This window comes from Cervus elaphus, chromosome 24, assembly GCF_910594005.1.
Source record: "Cervus elaphus chromosome 24, mCerEla1.1, whole genome shotgun sequence".
NCBI classification, from domain to species: domain Eukaryota; kingdom Metazoa; phylum Chordata; class Mammalia; order Artiodactyla; family Cervidae; genus Cervus; species Cervus elaphus.
In genome coordinates, this window is record NC_057838.1 from 63,015,804 (window position 1) to 63,034,303 (window position 18,500).

Sequence of the window (18,500 nt, forward strand, 5' to 3'; positions counted from 1 at the left end):
ATTTAAAGCCCATCTAAAGAATAGTCGTAGGCTTCTGATGTCATTAAGTATTACTTCCTTGTTACCTGATATTAAAGCTCCTGTTTTTTCCCCTCACAGGCTCTGGAGATGTATAAGGATGATTGGAACAAAGTGTCAGAGCACGTTGGAAGTCGCACTCAGGATGAATGCATCCTCCACTTCTTGAGGCTTCCCATTGAGGACCCATACCTTGAGAATTCTGATGCTTCCCTGGGGCCCCTGGCCTACCAGCCTGTGCCCTTCAGTCAGTCAGGAAACCCAGTCATGAGCACTGTTGCTTTTTTGGCATCTGTGGTGGATCCTCGTGTGGCGTCTGCTGCAGCCAAAGCGGCTTTGGGTATGGACTTTCTTAAGCTGTCTCACGAGTATAACCATTTCAGATCAAGGTTTCATGCTTGCTTTCATGATAGTTTTATCTCAGATTTAGGTGTTATTGGCTGTTACACTCATTGCAGTTTTATGTATTACCCCTTAAGGATAGTAGATTATGTTTTTTAAATAAAGCAGTTAAATACAACATTTTTCAAACTATGAGCATTTTTTAAGAATTTGGAGGGATGAAACAGTGGTTTTTAATGGTATTTTGTGATTCATACAGATTTTTGGCAAATAGGAGTTATTTAACTCCTGTTTAACTCCATAATTGGCAAACGGAGTTATTTAACATTCTTGGGTTGCATGAATTCTAACTAGAACTTTTTCACACTATAGAATTCTTTCTTGACTTTCTGATTGTTTCATCCTTACTGTTTTCTTGATTAAAATCCAAACAGAGTTAGATGAAATTTGGACAGCAGTTTTGATTATTACTGATAGATATTTAAAGATCATAATCTCTTGTTTATATAGTAAAACTGTGGCACGTAAGGTAAGACATAAGAGTCATGGAATTGCATCACTGTACATGTTGACTTTGGCCTTCTTGACTTCCTTGGATAGATCAGATTGAGTCTCGAGAAAGGTTACTAGGTTACACACAACACACTAGTGTTGTGTCAGATTTCCTAGTTTACACTGAAGCAAATATTCACGCGACACCAGATCACTGTTCCATTTTTATTCTTACACAGAGGAGTTTTCTCGAGTCCGGGAGGAGGTGCCGCTGGAATTGGTGGAGGCTCATGTCAAGAAGGTTCAAGAAGCAGCCCGAGCCTCTGGGAAGGTGGATCCCACCTATGGCCTGGAGAGCAGCTGCATTGCAGGCACGGGACCAGATGAGCCGGAGAAGCTGGGTGAGTCCCTGCTGCCCCCAAGGACTACGGTTAATAGTAGTTGTGTTTTCTTGTCAGCTTGCTAGTATAACTGGGTTTGCTTGCACTTAAAAGTGACTACAATGATCAGTATAAACTTAGGTCTTAAAAATATGTATGATTTTTTAAATCTCTTTCTTCTATGATAGAAATTTTTAAAATTGTCTCCTAACTGTTAATAAATCACAGTTGTGAGGTATCTGATGCCTGTTTTTAAATGTAGGTTTTGAGCCTATAGACCTAAGAATTCCAAATGGACTTTTGTGGTTGTTTTAATTTATATGTTGCTGAGTAGATTGTTGTTTTGGGTTATTTTTAAATTGAAATAAAATTCATATGAAATTCTTCATTTTATTCACTTTAAATGTATATTATCCAGTGGCTTCTAGTAAATTTCTGTGTTGTACATTCATCACCACTATCTAATTCCAGGACATTTTCCTCACCCCAGAAGAAATCCCATATCAATTAAGCAGTGACTTCCCATTGTTTCTCTCCTCAGCTCTGGTAACCATTAATCTGCTTTCTGTCTCTCTGGTGTTGCCTATTCTGGACATTTCTTATAAATGGAATCATACTCTTGTGGCCTTTTGTGTCTGACTTCTTCCTTGTAGCATAATGCTTTCGAAGTTCATTCATGTTGTAGTTTAATTCAGTACTTCATGTCTTGTGCTCGATAATATTCTTGGGTGGATATACCACATTTTACTAATCCATTAATCAGTTCATGGCTATTTGGTTTGTTTGTGCTTTTTATTCATTTGAATAATGCTGTTATGAGCATTCATGTACATAATATTTTCTGCTTCTTGGGTACCTAGGAGTGGAATTGCTGAATCTTGTGAGAATTGTGTAATTAACTTTTTGGGACACTACTCAGTTGTTTGCACAGTGGTTTTACCTTTTTTTTTTCCCCACTAGCAGTGTATAAAGTTTCTAATTTCTTCACATTCTCACATAAATACTTGTTGTAGTTTTCTGAAGACCCTCCATACTGTTTTCTGAAGTGGCTATACTTGAAATGTTTTTTGACTACTGATTCAAAATCTGTTTACTTGCTATAGGAAATTATTCTCTTTCTTTTGGGGATAGTTTTGGTAGTGTGTGTTTTTGTAGGAATTTTTAAGATTATCTAGTTTGTTCGCCATGCATGCAAAAAAAAGCATAAAACCAGAAGTAGAAACAACTCAGATGTCCCATCAACTGAATGGATAAGCAAAATGTGGTATTCAGTGGAATATTATTGGACCATAAAATGGAATGAAGTATTAACATATTCTGCATCATGGACGTAACTTGTAAACATTTTGATAGGTAAAAGAAGCCAGTGAAAAGAGACATTATATTATGTAATTGCAATTATATGAAATGTTCCAAGTAGGTAAATATGTGGAGACAGATAGGGCTTCCCTGGTGGCTCAGTGGTTAAGAAGGAGACACGGGTTTGATCCCTGGGACCAGAAGATTCCCTGGAGAAAGCAATGGCAACCCACTTCTCAAATGAGAAGTGTTCCTGTTCTCACACTAAAGAAAAATTGTTTTATATACAGTTATCAGTTGTGTATTTCCAATGTTTTTTACATTGTTCATCAATTTTTTCATTCATTGTGAAACAATTTCTGATGAATAACTCAAGCTAAATGTTTATTGCTGTCATCTTTCCTAATAGTTCTGTCATTGTCTTAGTTCCAATACTCTGAAGATGATACCGTTTGAACTCCTGGTGCTCTGTTCTAGGTGGTTTGAGTAGATGCTAGTTTCCGTGAGTTGCCATAGGACCTACCCCTATTGTTTTCTCTGCTTTCTTTAAAGTATCAGTCTAGCAGTTTTAGTTTGCAAATATGAAAACAGATTTTCAGATTCATGAAACCTCTCACTCCAGCCCTAAGAACACATTATTGACCTAACTGTTCTTAATATTGGTTACTAATCCAGAGTACCAAGGCTTTGAATTAAAAACTAATTTACAGTATCCACAGTATTTCTGAGTTTGAAAGCACACTATTTTCTTTTCTCTTAGATGGAGACAGAAATTAGCAAGCCAGGCCACGTCTCTGTTGCTTTTTGTTGATTCTACACCATGTGGCAATGCCCAGTTCAGGCCAGGAAAACCTGGGTCTATTGAATGCCTGGGAAAGGTCTTATTTTCCTCAACGTTTTTTTGTGTGTTTTTGGTTCATTTGTAGGGTCTTTTGGTTCCCTATGGTCATGGTGTTGAAAAGGGTTGGCAAAGCCTTCTTATTTGATTCAAAAAGTGTTTCTGTACTTTGCAGTAGCCGAGACATGCTTTTACATATAAATCTGTTTAAAAAATTTTGGTAGATAATACCATAAAGCATTAGTGGTTAAGAAACAGGTTGCAAAGTTGGCCATTTCTGGTTTAGTGGGATTTAAAAGAGGACTTCTTCCCCACACCTCCCCCCAAAATCAAGCAACCTCAGTCTTGTGAGGCTAGATTTTCCTGATTCATTAATGAACGTATGGTTTCTACAGTGTACAAAGCTTGAATCAGACTGCTGCAGGAAGCACTGGAGACTCCACAGGGTGACTGTTTGAATGACATGAACAGTAAGCTTCACTCATAGTACCTGGAGGTAGCCTTGCTTGCTAACCTTTTTGAAGTGCATTGTGTACTCACTAGTTGCAGCCGCAGAATTTGGGTCCTTTTACCATTTAATAAGACCGTGATGTGGGGAAAGATTGAGGGCAGGAGAAGGAGATGACAGAGGATGAGATGGTTGGATGGTATAACAGATTCAGTGGACATGAGTTTGAGCAAACTCAGGGATGTGTATAGTGAAGGACAGGGAAGCCTGGCGTGCTGCAGTTCATGCAGTCGCAAAGAGTCAGACATGACTGAGTGAGTGAACAGCAGCCCCCATTTATATAGGGTTAAGGAAAGAACAAGGATGGTGTGGAATTTCTAAATGAGTCATGAACAGAATTCTATAACTAATGCTGGCCTATTATAGTTAAAATGATTTATCTTGGGCTGTGACTAACAGAATAAATTAGGAAACAGCAAGTGGTACTTCCTGTAGAATTGACTCAGCACAGTTGTAGTGGGGAATCAGTAGTATGCCTCCTATCTTTCTGAACCACATTCCAAGTTCAGAGTTCTAAGAAAGGAAGAATCAAATGTACATTTAAGCTTACACTTTATATAACAAAATAGTGCTTTATACACAGCACACAGATTTGAAGATAGAATGACGTAGGTTTTCCTTATCAAGATAATATCATGCTTGGGTGGTAGATTAATCATACTTTTTATTGTGATACTTAATTTACAGTTGCACTAATATGTATTGATGATGATGAAATAATATGGAGAAAAATGTTTCCTTATGAAACATAAGACTTTGGATTTCTCTCGTTAGCCTGTCTTTTGTTTGTTTGTTTGTTTTTATTTTTGACTGCCCTGGGTTTTTGTTGCTTTGCACAGGCTTTCTCTAGTTGTGGCAAGTAGGGGCTACTCTAGTTGGGGTACGCGTGCTTTTCACCACACTGACTTCTCTTGTTGTGGACGGGCTCTGAGTGCACCAGCTTCAGTAGTTACAGCACGGGGCTCAGTAGTCTCAGCTCGCAGGCTCTAGAGCACAGGCTCAAATAGTTGTGGTTCATGGACTTAGTTGCACCATAGCATGTGGAATCCCTGAGTCAGGGATTGAACCTGTGTCCCCTGAATTAGGGGGCAAATTCTTATCCACTGTGCCAACAGGGCAGTCCCTTATCTAACTTGTTATTGTGAATTGCAAGGGAGTATTTGGTGAAATAAAACTTGATACATTTTTGTTTATTATGTGAATTTCATTTATTATGATTTCTCATGAGAATTATTTAGTAAAGAAGTGTCAGGTTAGGATTTTGTTCAGTTCATCCTCTTTAACATTCTACTCGTTGATTAGTATCTACTGATTTTTTTTGGTATGGGTTTGTATGGGTTTTTGTTTGACCAGAGACCATCCTAGGAATAGAAAAAATGATAACCTAAAAATATGAGATTTTATTTGCTTGTGGGAAAGATGGGAGAAGTTACGACAAAAGAAATAGAAATTTTAAACATTGCTTGGAAGTCATTATAAACCAACATTTCTTTCTGAGCACCCATATTTTTCACACATTATATAGGGTTTTTTAAAATATTTTTGTTTTTATTTATTTCACTGCGGTGGGCAGGTCTTAGTTGTGGCGTGTGGAATCTAGTTGTGGCGTGTGTGATCTAGTTCCCCTTCCAGGAATCAAACGCAGGCCCTCTGCAGTGGGAGTGCAGAGTCCTAGCCCCTGGACCACCAGGGAGGTTCCTATATAGGGACTCTGTTTGGTCATTTGAGATTCTTTTCAGAACAGCCCTTTGGAGAAAGTGACCTTGTGTTGGCAGATTACATTGGCATGCTTGTTAAGAATGGACTAAAATTTGAACCTAAATATCTCTGACCCTTTCTTCTTTCCTCAACCTCTTTCTGTAAACTACATAGGTATGTTTGTATATTTTTCATTCATTAAACAGGGATCATTAAAGGCCTAATGGCTCCATTGTATGTTTTGCCTTATATAGTATGACAAATACAGTAGAAAAAGACCTAGGCCCTCCTGAACACCTCAGCTCTACAGGAGTCAGGCAGATGTACTGGGAAGAGTTCAGTTCAGTTCAGTCGCTCAGTCGTGTCCGACTCTTTGCAACCCCATGGACTGCAGCACGCCAGTCTTCCCCCATCCATCACCAACTCCCGGAGTTTACTCAGACTCATGTCCATTGAGTTGGTGATGACATCCAACCATCTCATCCTCTGTCGTCCTCTTCTACCGCCTTCAATCTTGCCCAGCATCAGGGTCTTTTCAAATGAATCAGCTCTTCGCATCAGATGGCCAAAGTATTGGTGTTTCAGCTTCAGCATCAGTCCTTCCAGTGAATATTCAGGGTTGATTTCCTTTAGGGTGGACTGGTTGGATCTCCATGCAGTCGCAGTTCAAAAGCATCAATTCTTTGGTGCTCAGATTTCTTTATAGTCCAATTCTCACACCCATACATGACTACTGGGAAGAGTGGCTGTGGGTGATTCATCTGTACAGGATTAAGAGTTAAGAAACACACAGGAAAATTCAATCAGTGCGATTCAGTGTATGAGCCTAAAACACAAGCATTCTTGGATGGGAGATCAGTTTTAAGCTAGACTCTAGGTGTACCCCCCCCACCCCACCCCCGCCCCTCAGAGATAAAGGAGACTGTAAATATGTTGTCTTACCATGGTGTCTCATTGTGTTCTGGGTGTCCGAGTACTGGTAAACAAATTCGTCCAAAATTCCTGCCCTTGTGGACTTTTATTTTAGCGGTGGAAGATGGAATTAGAATGTATAAATTAAATGTAAATATAGAGTGTTTTGGCCGGTACCTGGCATCATGAAAATCAGAGCAGGGACTCATCGATAAGAGTGAAGTGTGGGGAATTACAATTTTAAATGGTTAGGGGAATGAATGTCTCACCATGAAAGTGACATTCAAGCAAGGATATAAGTAGAAGATGAGGAAGGGAGCTCTGTAGACATCCAAGATCAGAGGGTTCAAGGCATGGGGCGCAGCCAACATACAGGCCTCTGGACAGGAGCTGCCTGCTATATGGAGGAATAGCAAGGAGAGTCACAGACAGGTAGCTGGGCTGCAGGGTAGAGGAGGTCAGGGGAGACAGTGAGGGGCCTTGTGGGCCATTGTAGCAGTTTAACCTTTACTTGGAGGTGGAGCCAAAGGAGGGGTTTGAGCAGAAGAGTGTCAGGCTGTAACCTGTGTTTTAATGTTTTATTCTGTTCGGTTGAGAATAGACCCCATCTAGAAATTGTTAAATTGATATATTTTTGTAATAACTATGTACTGTGTTTGAATATTAAATTTTTTTTATTTTATCAACAAGTCTTTTATTAAAGAACTTCTTCTTTTTTTTTTTTTTTTTAATTTGACCTGGAAATGAAACAGAATTGCCTTTATGATCATCTGTTTATTTTTAGCCAAACATACTGAAAAGTTGATAGGATAGCACAGTGGAGTCTCCTATGCCTACCAGTTAGATTCAACTTTGCCATTGTAATCTATCTAGGCATCTAAATAAACAATTTCTATTTTATTATCTTTGTGGATTATTTCAAAGTAAGTCGTATACCTCATGATTCTTTTTATCCCCACTAAGTAACTCAGCATGTGTCTCCTAAGGATAAGGACGTTTTCCTAAATAAATATCATAATACAGTGACTCTTAGCCACTTAAGGTCATCAGCCCTTCCCCTTAGGGTGTTGGAATGTGCATATATATTCAGGGGCCAGTCAGGAGTCTGTTAAATACATATTATTGTATCCATTTGTATTGCCTAATCTGAAGGCAAATAGATGGGGAAACAGTGGAAACTCAGTGAATGACTTTTTTCTTCTGGGCTCCAAAATCACTGCAGATGGTGATTGCAGCCATGAGATTTAATGGCGCTTACTCCTTGGAAGGAAAGTTATGACCAACCTAGATAGCATATTGAAAAGCAGAGACATTACTTTGTCAACATAGGTCTGCCTAGTCAAGGCTATGGTTTTTCCAGTGGTCACATATGGATGTGAGAGTTGGACTATAAAGAAAGCTGAGCGGTGAAGAATTGATGCTTTTGAACTGTGGTGTTGGAGAAAACTCTTGAGAATCCCTTGGACTGCAAGGAGATCCAACCAGTCCATCCTAAAGGAGATCAGTCCTGAGTGTTCATTGGTAGGACTGAGGTTGAAGCTGAAACTCCAATACTTTGGCCACCTGATGCGAAGAGCTGATTCATTTGGAAAGACCCTGATGCTGGGAAAGATTGAGGGCAAGAGAAGAGGGGTACAACAGAGGATGAGATGGTTGGATGGCATCACCAACTCAATGGACATTGGGTTTGAGTGGACTCTGAGAGTTGGTGATGGACAGGGAAGCCTGGCATGCTGCGGTTCATGGGGTTGCAAAGAGTCGGACATGACTGAGCGACTGAACTGAATCTGGAGTATGGGTTTTACTTTATTTTATTGTTTTGCATGCTGAGTAGATTCACTGTCTGTATCTTAATTCTGGTTTAGAGAAATTTGAAAGATTAAGTTCATTGATGCTTTTTCCTTACCATTGACTATGCTTTCAGGGAAATTGAATCACAGATATTATTATTTATAGAGTGTTCAGAGAAGATTCTTTTATACCAGTGAGTGAATTGTCCCCTGAGCTCCTGAACGCCTTGTGGAATACTGGACTCGAGGAGTGTATCTTGAGCATTTGTCACAGCTCTGTGTAGAAGAATCTAACTCATTATTCCTAGTTTTTGAGAAGGTTAAGAACTAGTCTGTAGTCCATCAGGAGGTGAAGAAGAGCATCCTGATAATAATAGTGTTGAAAAGGTCACTTTCTAGGAACATAAAGCCCAGAAGTGCCTGTTAAAATTCTTGCCACAGATACTGTTTATAGCATATAAATAGCCTCATTCTTCTCACCCTGAGGATTCCCATAACATCTTTAAAATCAGGCCCTTCTAAAACACCAGTGTGTGAGACCATGCTAGGCTCGTGAACCTAAGGAAACAGGGGATCAGTATTTGATCTTCAGCCTGCGTCATGTGGAGTGGACTTCTCTGTTCTCTTTGTCACTGTTATATTTTAAGGGCTCTTTCAGATCTGTATCAAGAGGCATTGAAATAGAGATTCAGACTTCTGAGCAGCTCAGAATAGGATATTTAACCTGTAAGGACTATCCAGGATATAAGTGACTTATCTAATGACTCATTCAGTAGATGGTAGGACAAGAATTTTTAGGAAGAAATTGGCTTCATGTATATAATTGTCTGCCCTTAGGTGACTTTTAAAAATCAAATCAGATACTATGCTTACTTGATATAGCTCTCTTGCTATGGGGCAGTTATGTAAGACAGATAATACTAATAATTGGGAGTCTATTTTATGATGAGTTACATAAACATAGAAAAATAATTCATTATTGGAGGATTGGAGATAGAATGAAGTATAGTATTGTTCAAGGAGGACTACGAAGGAAGTGCTGTAAGAAGGAACACAACGGGTTGTGTAATTTTAGACTAAAGAAGACTTCACAAAGAAAGTAGGATTTGAGCTGAGTATTGAAAAAGAGGTTTAGAATGTCACTGAGCCAGCTTGGAGCAAGTATAATTTTCTATTCTGTAGAACAACATGAACAAAGGCCCAGAGGTGGAAGTGGAAGGTTGTTTAAAAGGTGAGAAGTAAACCTGGTTGGCCATAATACAAAATTCAAATAAGGATGTAGAAAGAGAACAGCGTACGGAAGCTGGAGTGAGGTTATAGAGAATGATACAGGCTCGTGAGCTTGCTTGGATGGTATTGCCAGCTTTATGGGATGTTTGGACTTTAATACAGGGAATGACCTGATTATTCTCCCAGAAATGTTCCTACTGTGAGTTCCTACCTTGGACCTCATTTTCCCCTTTCCTGGGAAGACAAAACTTATTGGAATCACATTTCTAAAATTTTTTGGTCTCAGGACTTCTTTGACTATTTAAAAATATCAAGGAACCCCAAATGCTTCCATTTATCTGGATTATATCATTGATATTTTTTACTATATTAAAAATTGAAACTGGGAAAGTTTTTAAAACAAAATTATACATAGGTGCACATTTCTGTAACTACCTTCATCATGTAGCATCTGGAAAGTCATATTCCACACTTAGAGTGAAAAGGGAAGTAACATCTTTGTGTTGCTATATAAATAGTTTTGACCTTGGGAACTCCCAGGGTACCTGGACCACATGTTGTGAATCAATCACTGAATTAAATAATTTAACTAAATAATTAAAAAAATTATTTTGTACTTGAAGAATATTCATGGTGGGAGAGGAGACATTATTATAAAAAGAAATAGTTATAAGTAGAGGCCCATGTGGAGGAAGCACAGTTACTTATACTTCGGTCAGTTAGGGAAGGCCTCACAAAAGAAATGGCCTTGTAACAAAAATGAAAAAGGAAGGAGTGAACATAGGTGGCATATTTTGAAAATTATACAAGAAGTTTGTGAGGAGCAGAGTTCCTAGTCAAGTGCAGCTGTGGAGGTGTGGGGCTGGTTTTGAAAGGCTTTTACCTCATAGACTTTACCTCATAGAGAAGAGGGCCAGAGTCTCTGTAGAAGTAACATTGTTCTGTCTCTTCTAGAACGTGACTGCTGACAGTTTACAGATGATGTGTAAGAATGTTTTCAACAAATAAACATCATTCTTTTCCAAGGAGAATCATGACTTAGTTATTTGTAACATACTTTATTAAAGGCAGGTATTTTGCAAGCATTTAATTCTTTCCTCAGAGCTAACTTTTCCGATTCCCTCAAGACTTTAGGAAATGGTTTCTTTATCTCTCCTCATTTTGGTTTTGCTAAGCATATTGTTTATGGGCTTCCCTGATGGCTCAGCAATCAGCCTGCAATGCAGGAGACCTGGGTTTGATCCCTGGGTCTGATCCCTGGGTCAGGAAGATCCCCTAGAGGAGGTCATGGCAACCCACTCCAGTTTTCTTGCCTGGAGAATAACATGGACAGAGGAGCCAGGCAGCCTACAGTCCATGGGATCGCAAAGAGTCAGACATGACTGAAGCGACTGAGCAGACATGCATTGGTGGCTCAGATGGTAAAGAATTTGCCTGCAGTGCAGGAGACCCGAGTTCTGTCTGTGGGTCTGGAAGATCCCCTGGAAGAGAAAATGGCTGCCCACTCCAGTATTCTTGCCTGGAAAATCCCATGGACAGAAGAGCCTGGTGGGCTACAGCCCATGGGGTTGCAGAAAGTCGGACACAACAGAGCGACTAACACTTTCACTTTCAAGCATATTATTACTAGACCAAAAAGTACACCTTGTGGAAGCTGGGAGAAAGGGGTGGTGACTGGGGATGAAATTATCCTGGACTAGTGGATGAGACCATTTATATGAAGATGTTCTTCTTATGGATGCTGGCTAATTTGCTTCTCACCCTTGGTTGAAGTTCATTCAGAAGTTAAGGAGGTATGTGTATGTTAGTCACTCAGTCTTGTCCAGCTCTTTTTGATCCCATGGACTGTAGCTTTTTAGGCTTCTGTGTCTGTGGAATTTTCCAGGCAAGAATGCTTAAGTGGGTTGCCATTTCCTCCTCCAGGGGATCTTCCCAACCAATCGATCTTGGGTCTCCTGCGTTGTAGGCAGATTCTTTACCGTCTGAGCCGCCAGGGAAGCTCGGTGGAGGTACAGTAGTTATCTATTGGTGCAAAACAAATTACCACAAAATTAGTGACTTAAAACACAGTACATTTATTATCTCCTAGTTGCTGTGAGTCAGAAGTCTATGCACAGCCTAACTTGTCCTCTGCTGAGGATCTCAGAAGGCAACAATCAAGTTGGTGGCAGGGCTACCTTCTCATCTGGAGGCTTGACTGTTGAAGAATCCATCCCCAGGCTCACTCTTGTTCTCAAAATTAATTTACTTGCGGTTGTAGAACTGAAAACCTTGGTTTCTTGCTGGCTGTCAGCTGGAAGCTTCCCTCGGCTCCTAGGGCCACTGAGGACTCTGCTATTGAGGCTTCCCCTGCACGGCAGCATACTTCATCAGTCCGACAAGGAGTCTGCAGAGCGAGTCTAGGAACAGCGCAGGGTCTCGAGTCATCTAACACCCTGTCACTCTGGCTGTGTTCTGTTGTGGCTAGAGGTAAATCACAGATGCTGCTCACACTTGAGGGAAGCGGTTCATACAGGGACATGAAAATCTCAAGGCAGGGATCCGATGAGGCCACCCTTACGTCTCACCACCAGTGTCCCTCAATTCCCAACATTGAAGTTGAGACCTTGAGAGTCTGGCAGTGTCTCCAAGACTATCTTTGTTCATAAGCTGGGCTGTCATATTAGGATGAGTTTTCTATCACAGAGGTTTGCAAGCTCTTTTGGTAAAGGACTAATGGGCCTTCACAGGACCTTTCCTTTACTGCCTTGATGACGGTCTCTGTTCAACTACTCAGTTCTGTGCTTGTGGTGCAGAAGCAGCCAGAGGCAATACTAAAACAAATGAGCGCGGCTGTGTTCTGATGAAATTCTGCTGACAAAAGCAGCCTTCGTTTGCTGACCCCTCGTCAGTTGGTTTGATCAGCTATCTCTTGAGTCGTTAGTAACATAAGAGAGTGGGAGCCAGGCAGGTAATTTTATAAACTGATCTGGTCCTTTACAGAAAAGATCACATGGTGAGGGGGGAGTCACAGATGACATACCAGATTGCGAAAGATCTTTGGCAGCCAGGGAAGATTGAGAGGCCTTTCTTGTCACTGAAGCAGCACCAGAGGCCTCTGAGAAGCTCACATGCAGCCAGCTGAGCTAATTGCCATTGAACACTTACTGTGAGCCAGACAGTTATTAGCATTTTACATGAAATAATTAAATCCTTAGCTCTATCCCTGTGAAGGAAATAATAATAATACTCTTCTGTTGTGTATTAGCAAACTTAAGCCACTGTCAGCTAAGTAGCTTGCTCAGTGTTACTTGATCTGGTAAATTGTGGGGACAAGATTCGAGCCTAATTAGTGGGTATCCAGAGCTCATCCTATTTTTCTAGAGCCAGGGGCTTGCAAATCTTGGGTCTTGTGCCAAATCCAAGTTGCCACCTATGTTTATTTAGCCCACAATATATGAGAATGGTTTTTACATTTTTAAATGTTTGGATGAAACCAAAAGAATAATATTTTGTGATACATAGAAATTATATGATGTTTAAATTTCAGTGTTCATGAAGTTATATTGAAACACAGCCACACCCATTCATTTCCAAGCTGCTTTTGTAGCCGATTTCATGCTACTATCGCAGAGTTGAGTAGATGCCACTAAGACTGTAGGGCCTGCAAGCCTGAAAATAGTTACTGTTTGACCCTTTACAGAAGAAGGTTACCAACCCCTGATCTACTGCATGAGAACTAATTGTGAACTGTGATGTCGATATTTTCCCTTGGCTGATGCAGCATTAAGTACCTGGTCAGAGGATTTTTTTTTTAATTTTTTTACTTTCTCTTTCTTTCTGTCTTTGGACCGTGGCTCACTAGTTTATTTTATGTGTTTTCTTATAGGTTGGGAATTTCCTTTTATTCATTCTAGTATCTTTAATTAACTCTGCAGACATGGGTCAGGCCATATATTTGTAGGGAAAGGTTCTTAACCTTCTAGTTGATCAGCAACAGGATGACATTAAGGGATATGTGAACGGCTGCAAACAACCTCTTCAGATTTTACACTTCTGACCAGAACTCAGACCAAAGACAAAGCGCATGTGTGCACACGCTTGCTCTCTCCTTCCAGGAAGATTTCTAATAGCTGCTTTAACAAAATATTTTACAGACTAGAAACCATTACTCTTCCACATAGCATCCTGAGAAGTATACAACTCATAATTAAACTATTAATAAACATCTCCTTAAAACTCTGAACACGCATCTTCAGATAGTCCCCCTTACAGAGAGTCTGTCTCTAACCCTACCATCCTTTTATGGATAGGTATTAATATTATATTAATATATTGTTCATCTTGAAATTATGAGTTGATATCAAATTTGGCTTGCTTTAGAGTAGAAAGAGTATGTTCTCTTTTTAAAATGCAGAGCTATAGATTGTGATTATTTATTTCAAATGTAGATTACCTTTATTAAAAAAAATACTGCATTTCTCCCACATAGTACTTATTCAGTATGTAATTAAGTTGATCCAGCAAAGGTGGCTTAATGCACATTGAATTAAAAGTAACTTTTGAGGTTTAAGGGTTTAAAAAAGCTCCGCATGCATTTGCTTTTTTGTTCACATCATTTTATTATATTTTAATGTATCTTAATTCTTGTTACATATTTCATCTGAACTAGGAATTAGAACATTACCGTACCTGCTGTTTTCACTTTCCCACCCCCAGGACTGAGAATCATGGATTTTTGAACAGTGTTCAGCTGTACACGTACATACAAGGTTTTGCTTAGACATGGCGCTGCTTTAAGTGCAGTTGCCACATTGCGTTAAGGAGAATGCATCACTGGTTCAGTTGTCCCTTTTTCATAAAGTGGATTTCTTAATAAAGGAAAAGAGAAAAGAGAATTGAACGTTTTTGAACATTGAACCTTGAACATTCTTGCTTAACTTATTTTGTTGTGAACTGCTTCTGTGAGTAGCACTGTTTTAGGAAATCCCTGGTTTCTCCCCAAAGTTGACCAGTAACACGTGATCCACTACCTTCCTAGTATTTGATTCTGCTGATGTAGCAGGTGTAAATGATGTTCCGTTATGGTTTTAAATTACATTTCTCTGATGACTAATTAGAGTATCTTAAATTTATCAGTCATATGTCATTCTGTGGAATAACTGTTCTTGTCTTATACTCACTTTTCCATAGTATTTACCTTTTTCTTTATAAATCTGAGGAACTAATCTAGTTACTGTGAGGCGTGTGTTTTATTTTGTTACTTGTTCTTTTTGGTATCTCAATGTAAAGAAGTCCTTTCTTTTCATTTTAATAGTTTTGGCTTCTATTTTATGGGCACATTTTGTGTTGTGATTAAGAGATCATTCAGGTTTTATTTTTTTTCATGTGTCTATCTGGAATTGATTTTTGTTAGCATATTGAAATGCAGTTGATTTTGTATGTTAATTCTATAGCTAACTGTCTTGTAATGCTGTTTTTATTTCTAGTAACGTTCCTGTACATCGTTTTATTTTCTGCAGATCACAACTATTTTCTTCTTTCCTTTCTACCCCATTTTTATTTCTTTTTCTTTATTGACTGCCTCGGCTGTGACCTCTGGCAATATCAAAGGAAAGTAGTTATATTGGTATTCATGTCTTGCTCTTGATAATAAATGGAATACTATAGGCATCTCTTCTTGAAGAATGAGATATATTATAGGATTATCGCTGACTGGGGGGCTCAGGAACTTTCCTTTTATTTTTAGCCCTTGTTATGAAAGCTAGCTTGTCATGAAAGACATCGAGTTTTATCAGATACTTTTATGCATATGAGCAAATAAGTTGATAGACATATTAATGTTAAAATCACTCTTCTGTTGTAGTCATATTATTTTGTCATAATATATTACCTTTTTAAATACACTACTATTTTCTGTTTTTAGGTATTTTGCTTTGGAATTTCTCATTTGTGATTATAAATGAGATTTAGCCTAGGGGCCTGTATAATATTCCTTATCTGTTGTCTGTATTCATTTTGTGAATCAAAGGTTATTACTCGCCTTATAGAATGAGTTAGGAGGTATTCCATCTTCCATATTCTCTGGAAAAACTTATGAATATTATAATCATTTTTTTTAACCTAAAAGTTTGGTAGAATTCCCCAGTAAAAACATCTGGACCTGTGGTGTTTTTGTCTTAAGTTTTTAAGCTTTTTCAGTTATACTTCTTCCCAGATCTGTTAAGGAAAATCAGTTTTCTCATAATTTGTTAATTTGATCTAGTTCTTCTGTTTTATTTGGCATAAACTTTTTCAGAGCTTTTTGTCATTTCCTTTTTTTTTTTTTTAAAGTATAGTCGATTTGCAATATTAGTTTCAGGCGGACAGCATAGTGATTGAATATTTTTATAGCTTATAATACTTTACAATTATTATAAAATATTGGCTATGTTCTCTGTGCTGTAGAATATATTCTTTTTTGCCACTTAATGTTTTAAATTGAATGATACTTGCTTTACAGAATTTCTGGTTTTCTGTCGTACGTCAACAAGAATTAGTCATAGGAACACCCTCTCCTCGCCTTCCCAAACCTCTGTTCCTTCTCTTTCCCCTTCCCACCCTTCTGGGTTGTCACGGAGCCCCTGTGTGAGTTCCCTGAGTCACAGAGCAGATTGCCATTGACTGTCTGTTTTACATACGGTATTATAAACTTCTGTATTACTCTATCCATACACCTCACCGCTCCCTTCTCCCCTCCCACCGTGTCCTTCGGTCTGTTCTCTACGTCTGTTTCTCCACTGCTGCCCTGCGGATAAATTTGTCAATACCATCTTTATAGATTCCATATATATGTGTCGGTATACAATATTTATATTATTTTTCTGACTGACTTTACTCTGTATAAAAGGTTCTAGGTTCATCCACCTTACTGGTGATGCAAATGAATTCCTTTTTATGGCTGAGTAGTATTCCATTGTATATATGTACCACAACTTCTTTATCCATTCATCTGTTGTTGGACATCTGGGTTACTTCCATGTTCTAGCTATTGTAAATAGTGCTGCTTGTTGCTTATTTATTTTATATATAGTAGTTTGTGCTCTTAACCCCCTTCCCCATCTTACCACTCTATCCTTCCCTCTCCTCATTGGTAACCACTAATTTATTCTGTGAGTCTTTCTGTTTTGTTTTTTATATTTTTCATATAAGTGATAACACAGAATGTTTGTCTTTCTCTGCCTGATTTATTTCACTAAATGTAACACCCTCCCAGTCCATCTGTGTTGTTGCACAGTGTGAAATTTCGTTCTTTTTATGGCTAAGTAATGTTTGTGTGTGTGTGTGTGTGTTCCACATCTTCTTTATCCGTTCATCCTTTGTTGGATACTTAGATTGTATCCATATCTTGGCCACTGTAAATAATACTGCTCCAAACATTAGATTGCTAATATCTTTTCGAATTAGTGTTTTCATTTCCTTAAATATTTACCCAGGAGTGGAATTGCTAGATCATGTAGTGGGTTTTTGTTGCTGTTTTTGAGGAACCTCCATACTGCACTGATTTACATTCCCACTGACTGTGTACTAGGATTCTCTCTCCTCCTCATCCTTGCCAGCATGTGTTTCTTGTGATCTTTTTGATGAGAGCCATTTTGACAAGTGTGAGATGATACCTCATTAGGATTTTGACTTTCATTTCTCTGAAGATTTGCAACTTTGAGCCTCTTTTCTTGTGCCTGTTGGCCGTCTGTTTGTTTTCTTTGGAAAAGTGTTTATTCAGGTCTAATGCTCATTTTCTCATTGAATTATTTGTGTTTTTTAAAATATTGAATTGGGGGTGGGGGGGGTGGAGCAAAATAAATAAATAAATAAATAAAATATTGAATTGTATGAGCTGTTTATATATTTTGAATATCAACCCTTCATCAGTCAATGTTATTTGTAAATACTTTAGCCTCTTCAGTAGGTTGTTACCACTTCCTTTTTTGACGTTTGCTTTTTTATCAATAGTTATGGCCTTTCTTCCATTTTTAATATTAATTTCTGCCTTCCCTCTCTTTTCTTGATCTGTCACAGAAGAGATATCTGGATTCTATTATATATTTTAAAACCCTGTTGTATTTTTGGGTTTTTTTATATCTTTAATCTTTTTTGCCCTTGTTATTTTCTGTCTACCTCCTCTATTCTATTATTCTTCCTTGCTTTCCTGTAAAGAATGTACAGCTTATAGACTTTGAACTGTTATTTCTTTTCTAATCTAAAAATAAAAAGGCATATTTTACCTTTTCCCATAAGTGGTATTTTTACTGAATCTCAAAATTACATTTTCAGACATAGAGACGTGTATTTTAAGCTTCTAATTTCATTGCATTGTGGTAAGACAACTTTGTTACTGATTTGGTCATTGTCATTGACTTCTTGAAATTTGTGAAAACTAGCTTTATGGCTTAATTTCTGATCAGATTTTTTTTTTTTTAAGAGTAGGTTACACTTTCTATTGATTTCTTTCTTTTGTGTGTGTGTGTGTGTGTGTGCTGGGAAATATGATCATGCTCCTGAAGTTTAGTAACTCTCTAGCTCTTAACTGTTTCTCTAGTCCCTGACAGACTCAAATACTCAATAAGTATCTTTAAGAATAACAAATTGTTTTTATTTTTGCCTTTTTTTTTTCTTTTACTTAAAAAGTGTTTTTGAACTTTAAATTTTTATGTGTACAGAAAAATGGAGACCCACAGTGGGCAGTTCAGTGCATTTTCACAAATTAAACACAGTCATGTAAGCTGCCCCAAGATCGAGAAAACTGATCATTACCAGCACCCATGCCACCCTTGAACCCACCCCTTTGCTGGTAAACCACTGTCCTGATTTCTAACACCATAGATTACTTTCACCTGCTTTTGAATTTTACATTAGTAGAATCATAAAAGTATGTGTGGTTTTATGTCAACCTTCTGGTTGTGAGATCTGTCCATATTACTATATGTAGTTGTATTTCAGATACTCTCAGAACTTTGTAATAGTTTTTACTTTTT

At 38.3% G+C, this 18,500-nt stretch overlaps 1 protein-coding gene across 2 annotated transcripts in view; it reads left to right on the forward strand.

The window, feature by feature from the left end:
- The window catches only part of SMARCC1 (SWI/SNF related, matrix associated, actin dependent regulator of chromatin subfamily c member 1), a 121,802-nt gene that overhangs the window by 66,243 nt on the left and 37,059 nt on the right, over positions 1–18,500 (forward strand). For both annotated transcript variants that reach the window (XM_043885208.1, XM_043885209.1), the window contains exons 20-21: positions 100–358; positions 1,092–1,253. In XM_043885208.1, the coding sequence (XP_043741143.1) occupies positions 100–358; positions 1,092–1,253 (421 nt within the window). The remainder of the gene's footprint in view (positions 1–99; positions 359–1,091; positions 1,254–18,500) is intronic.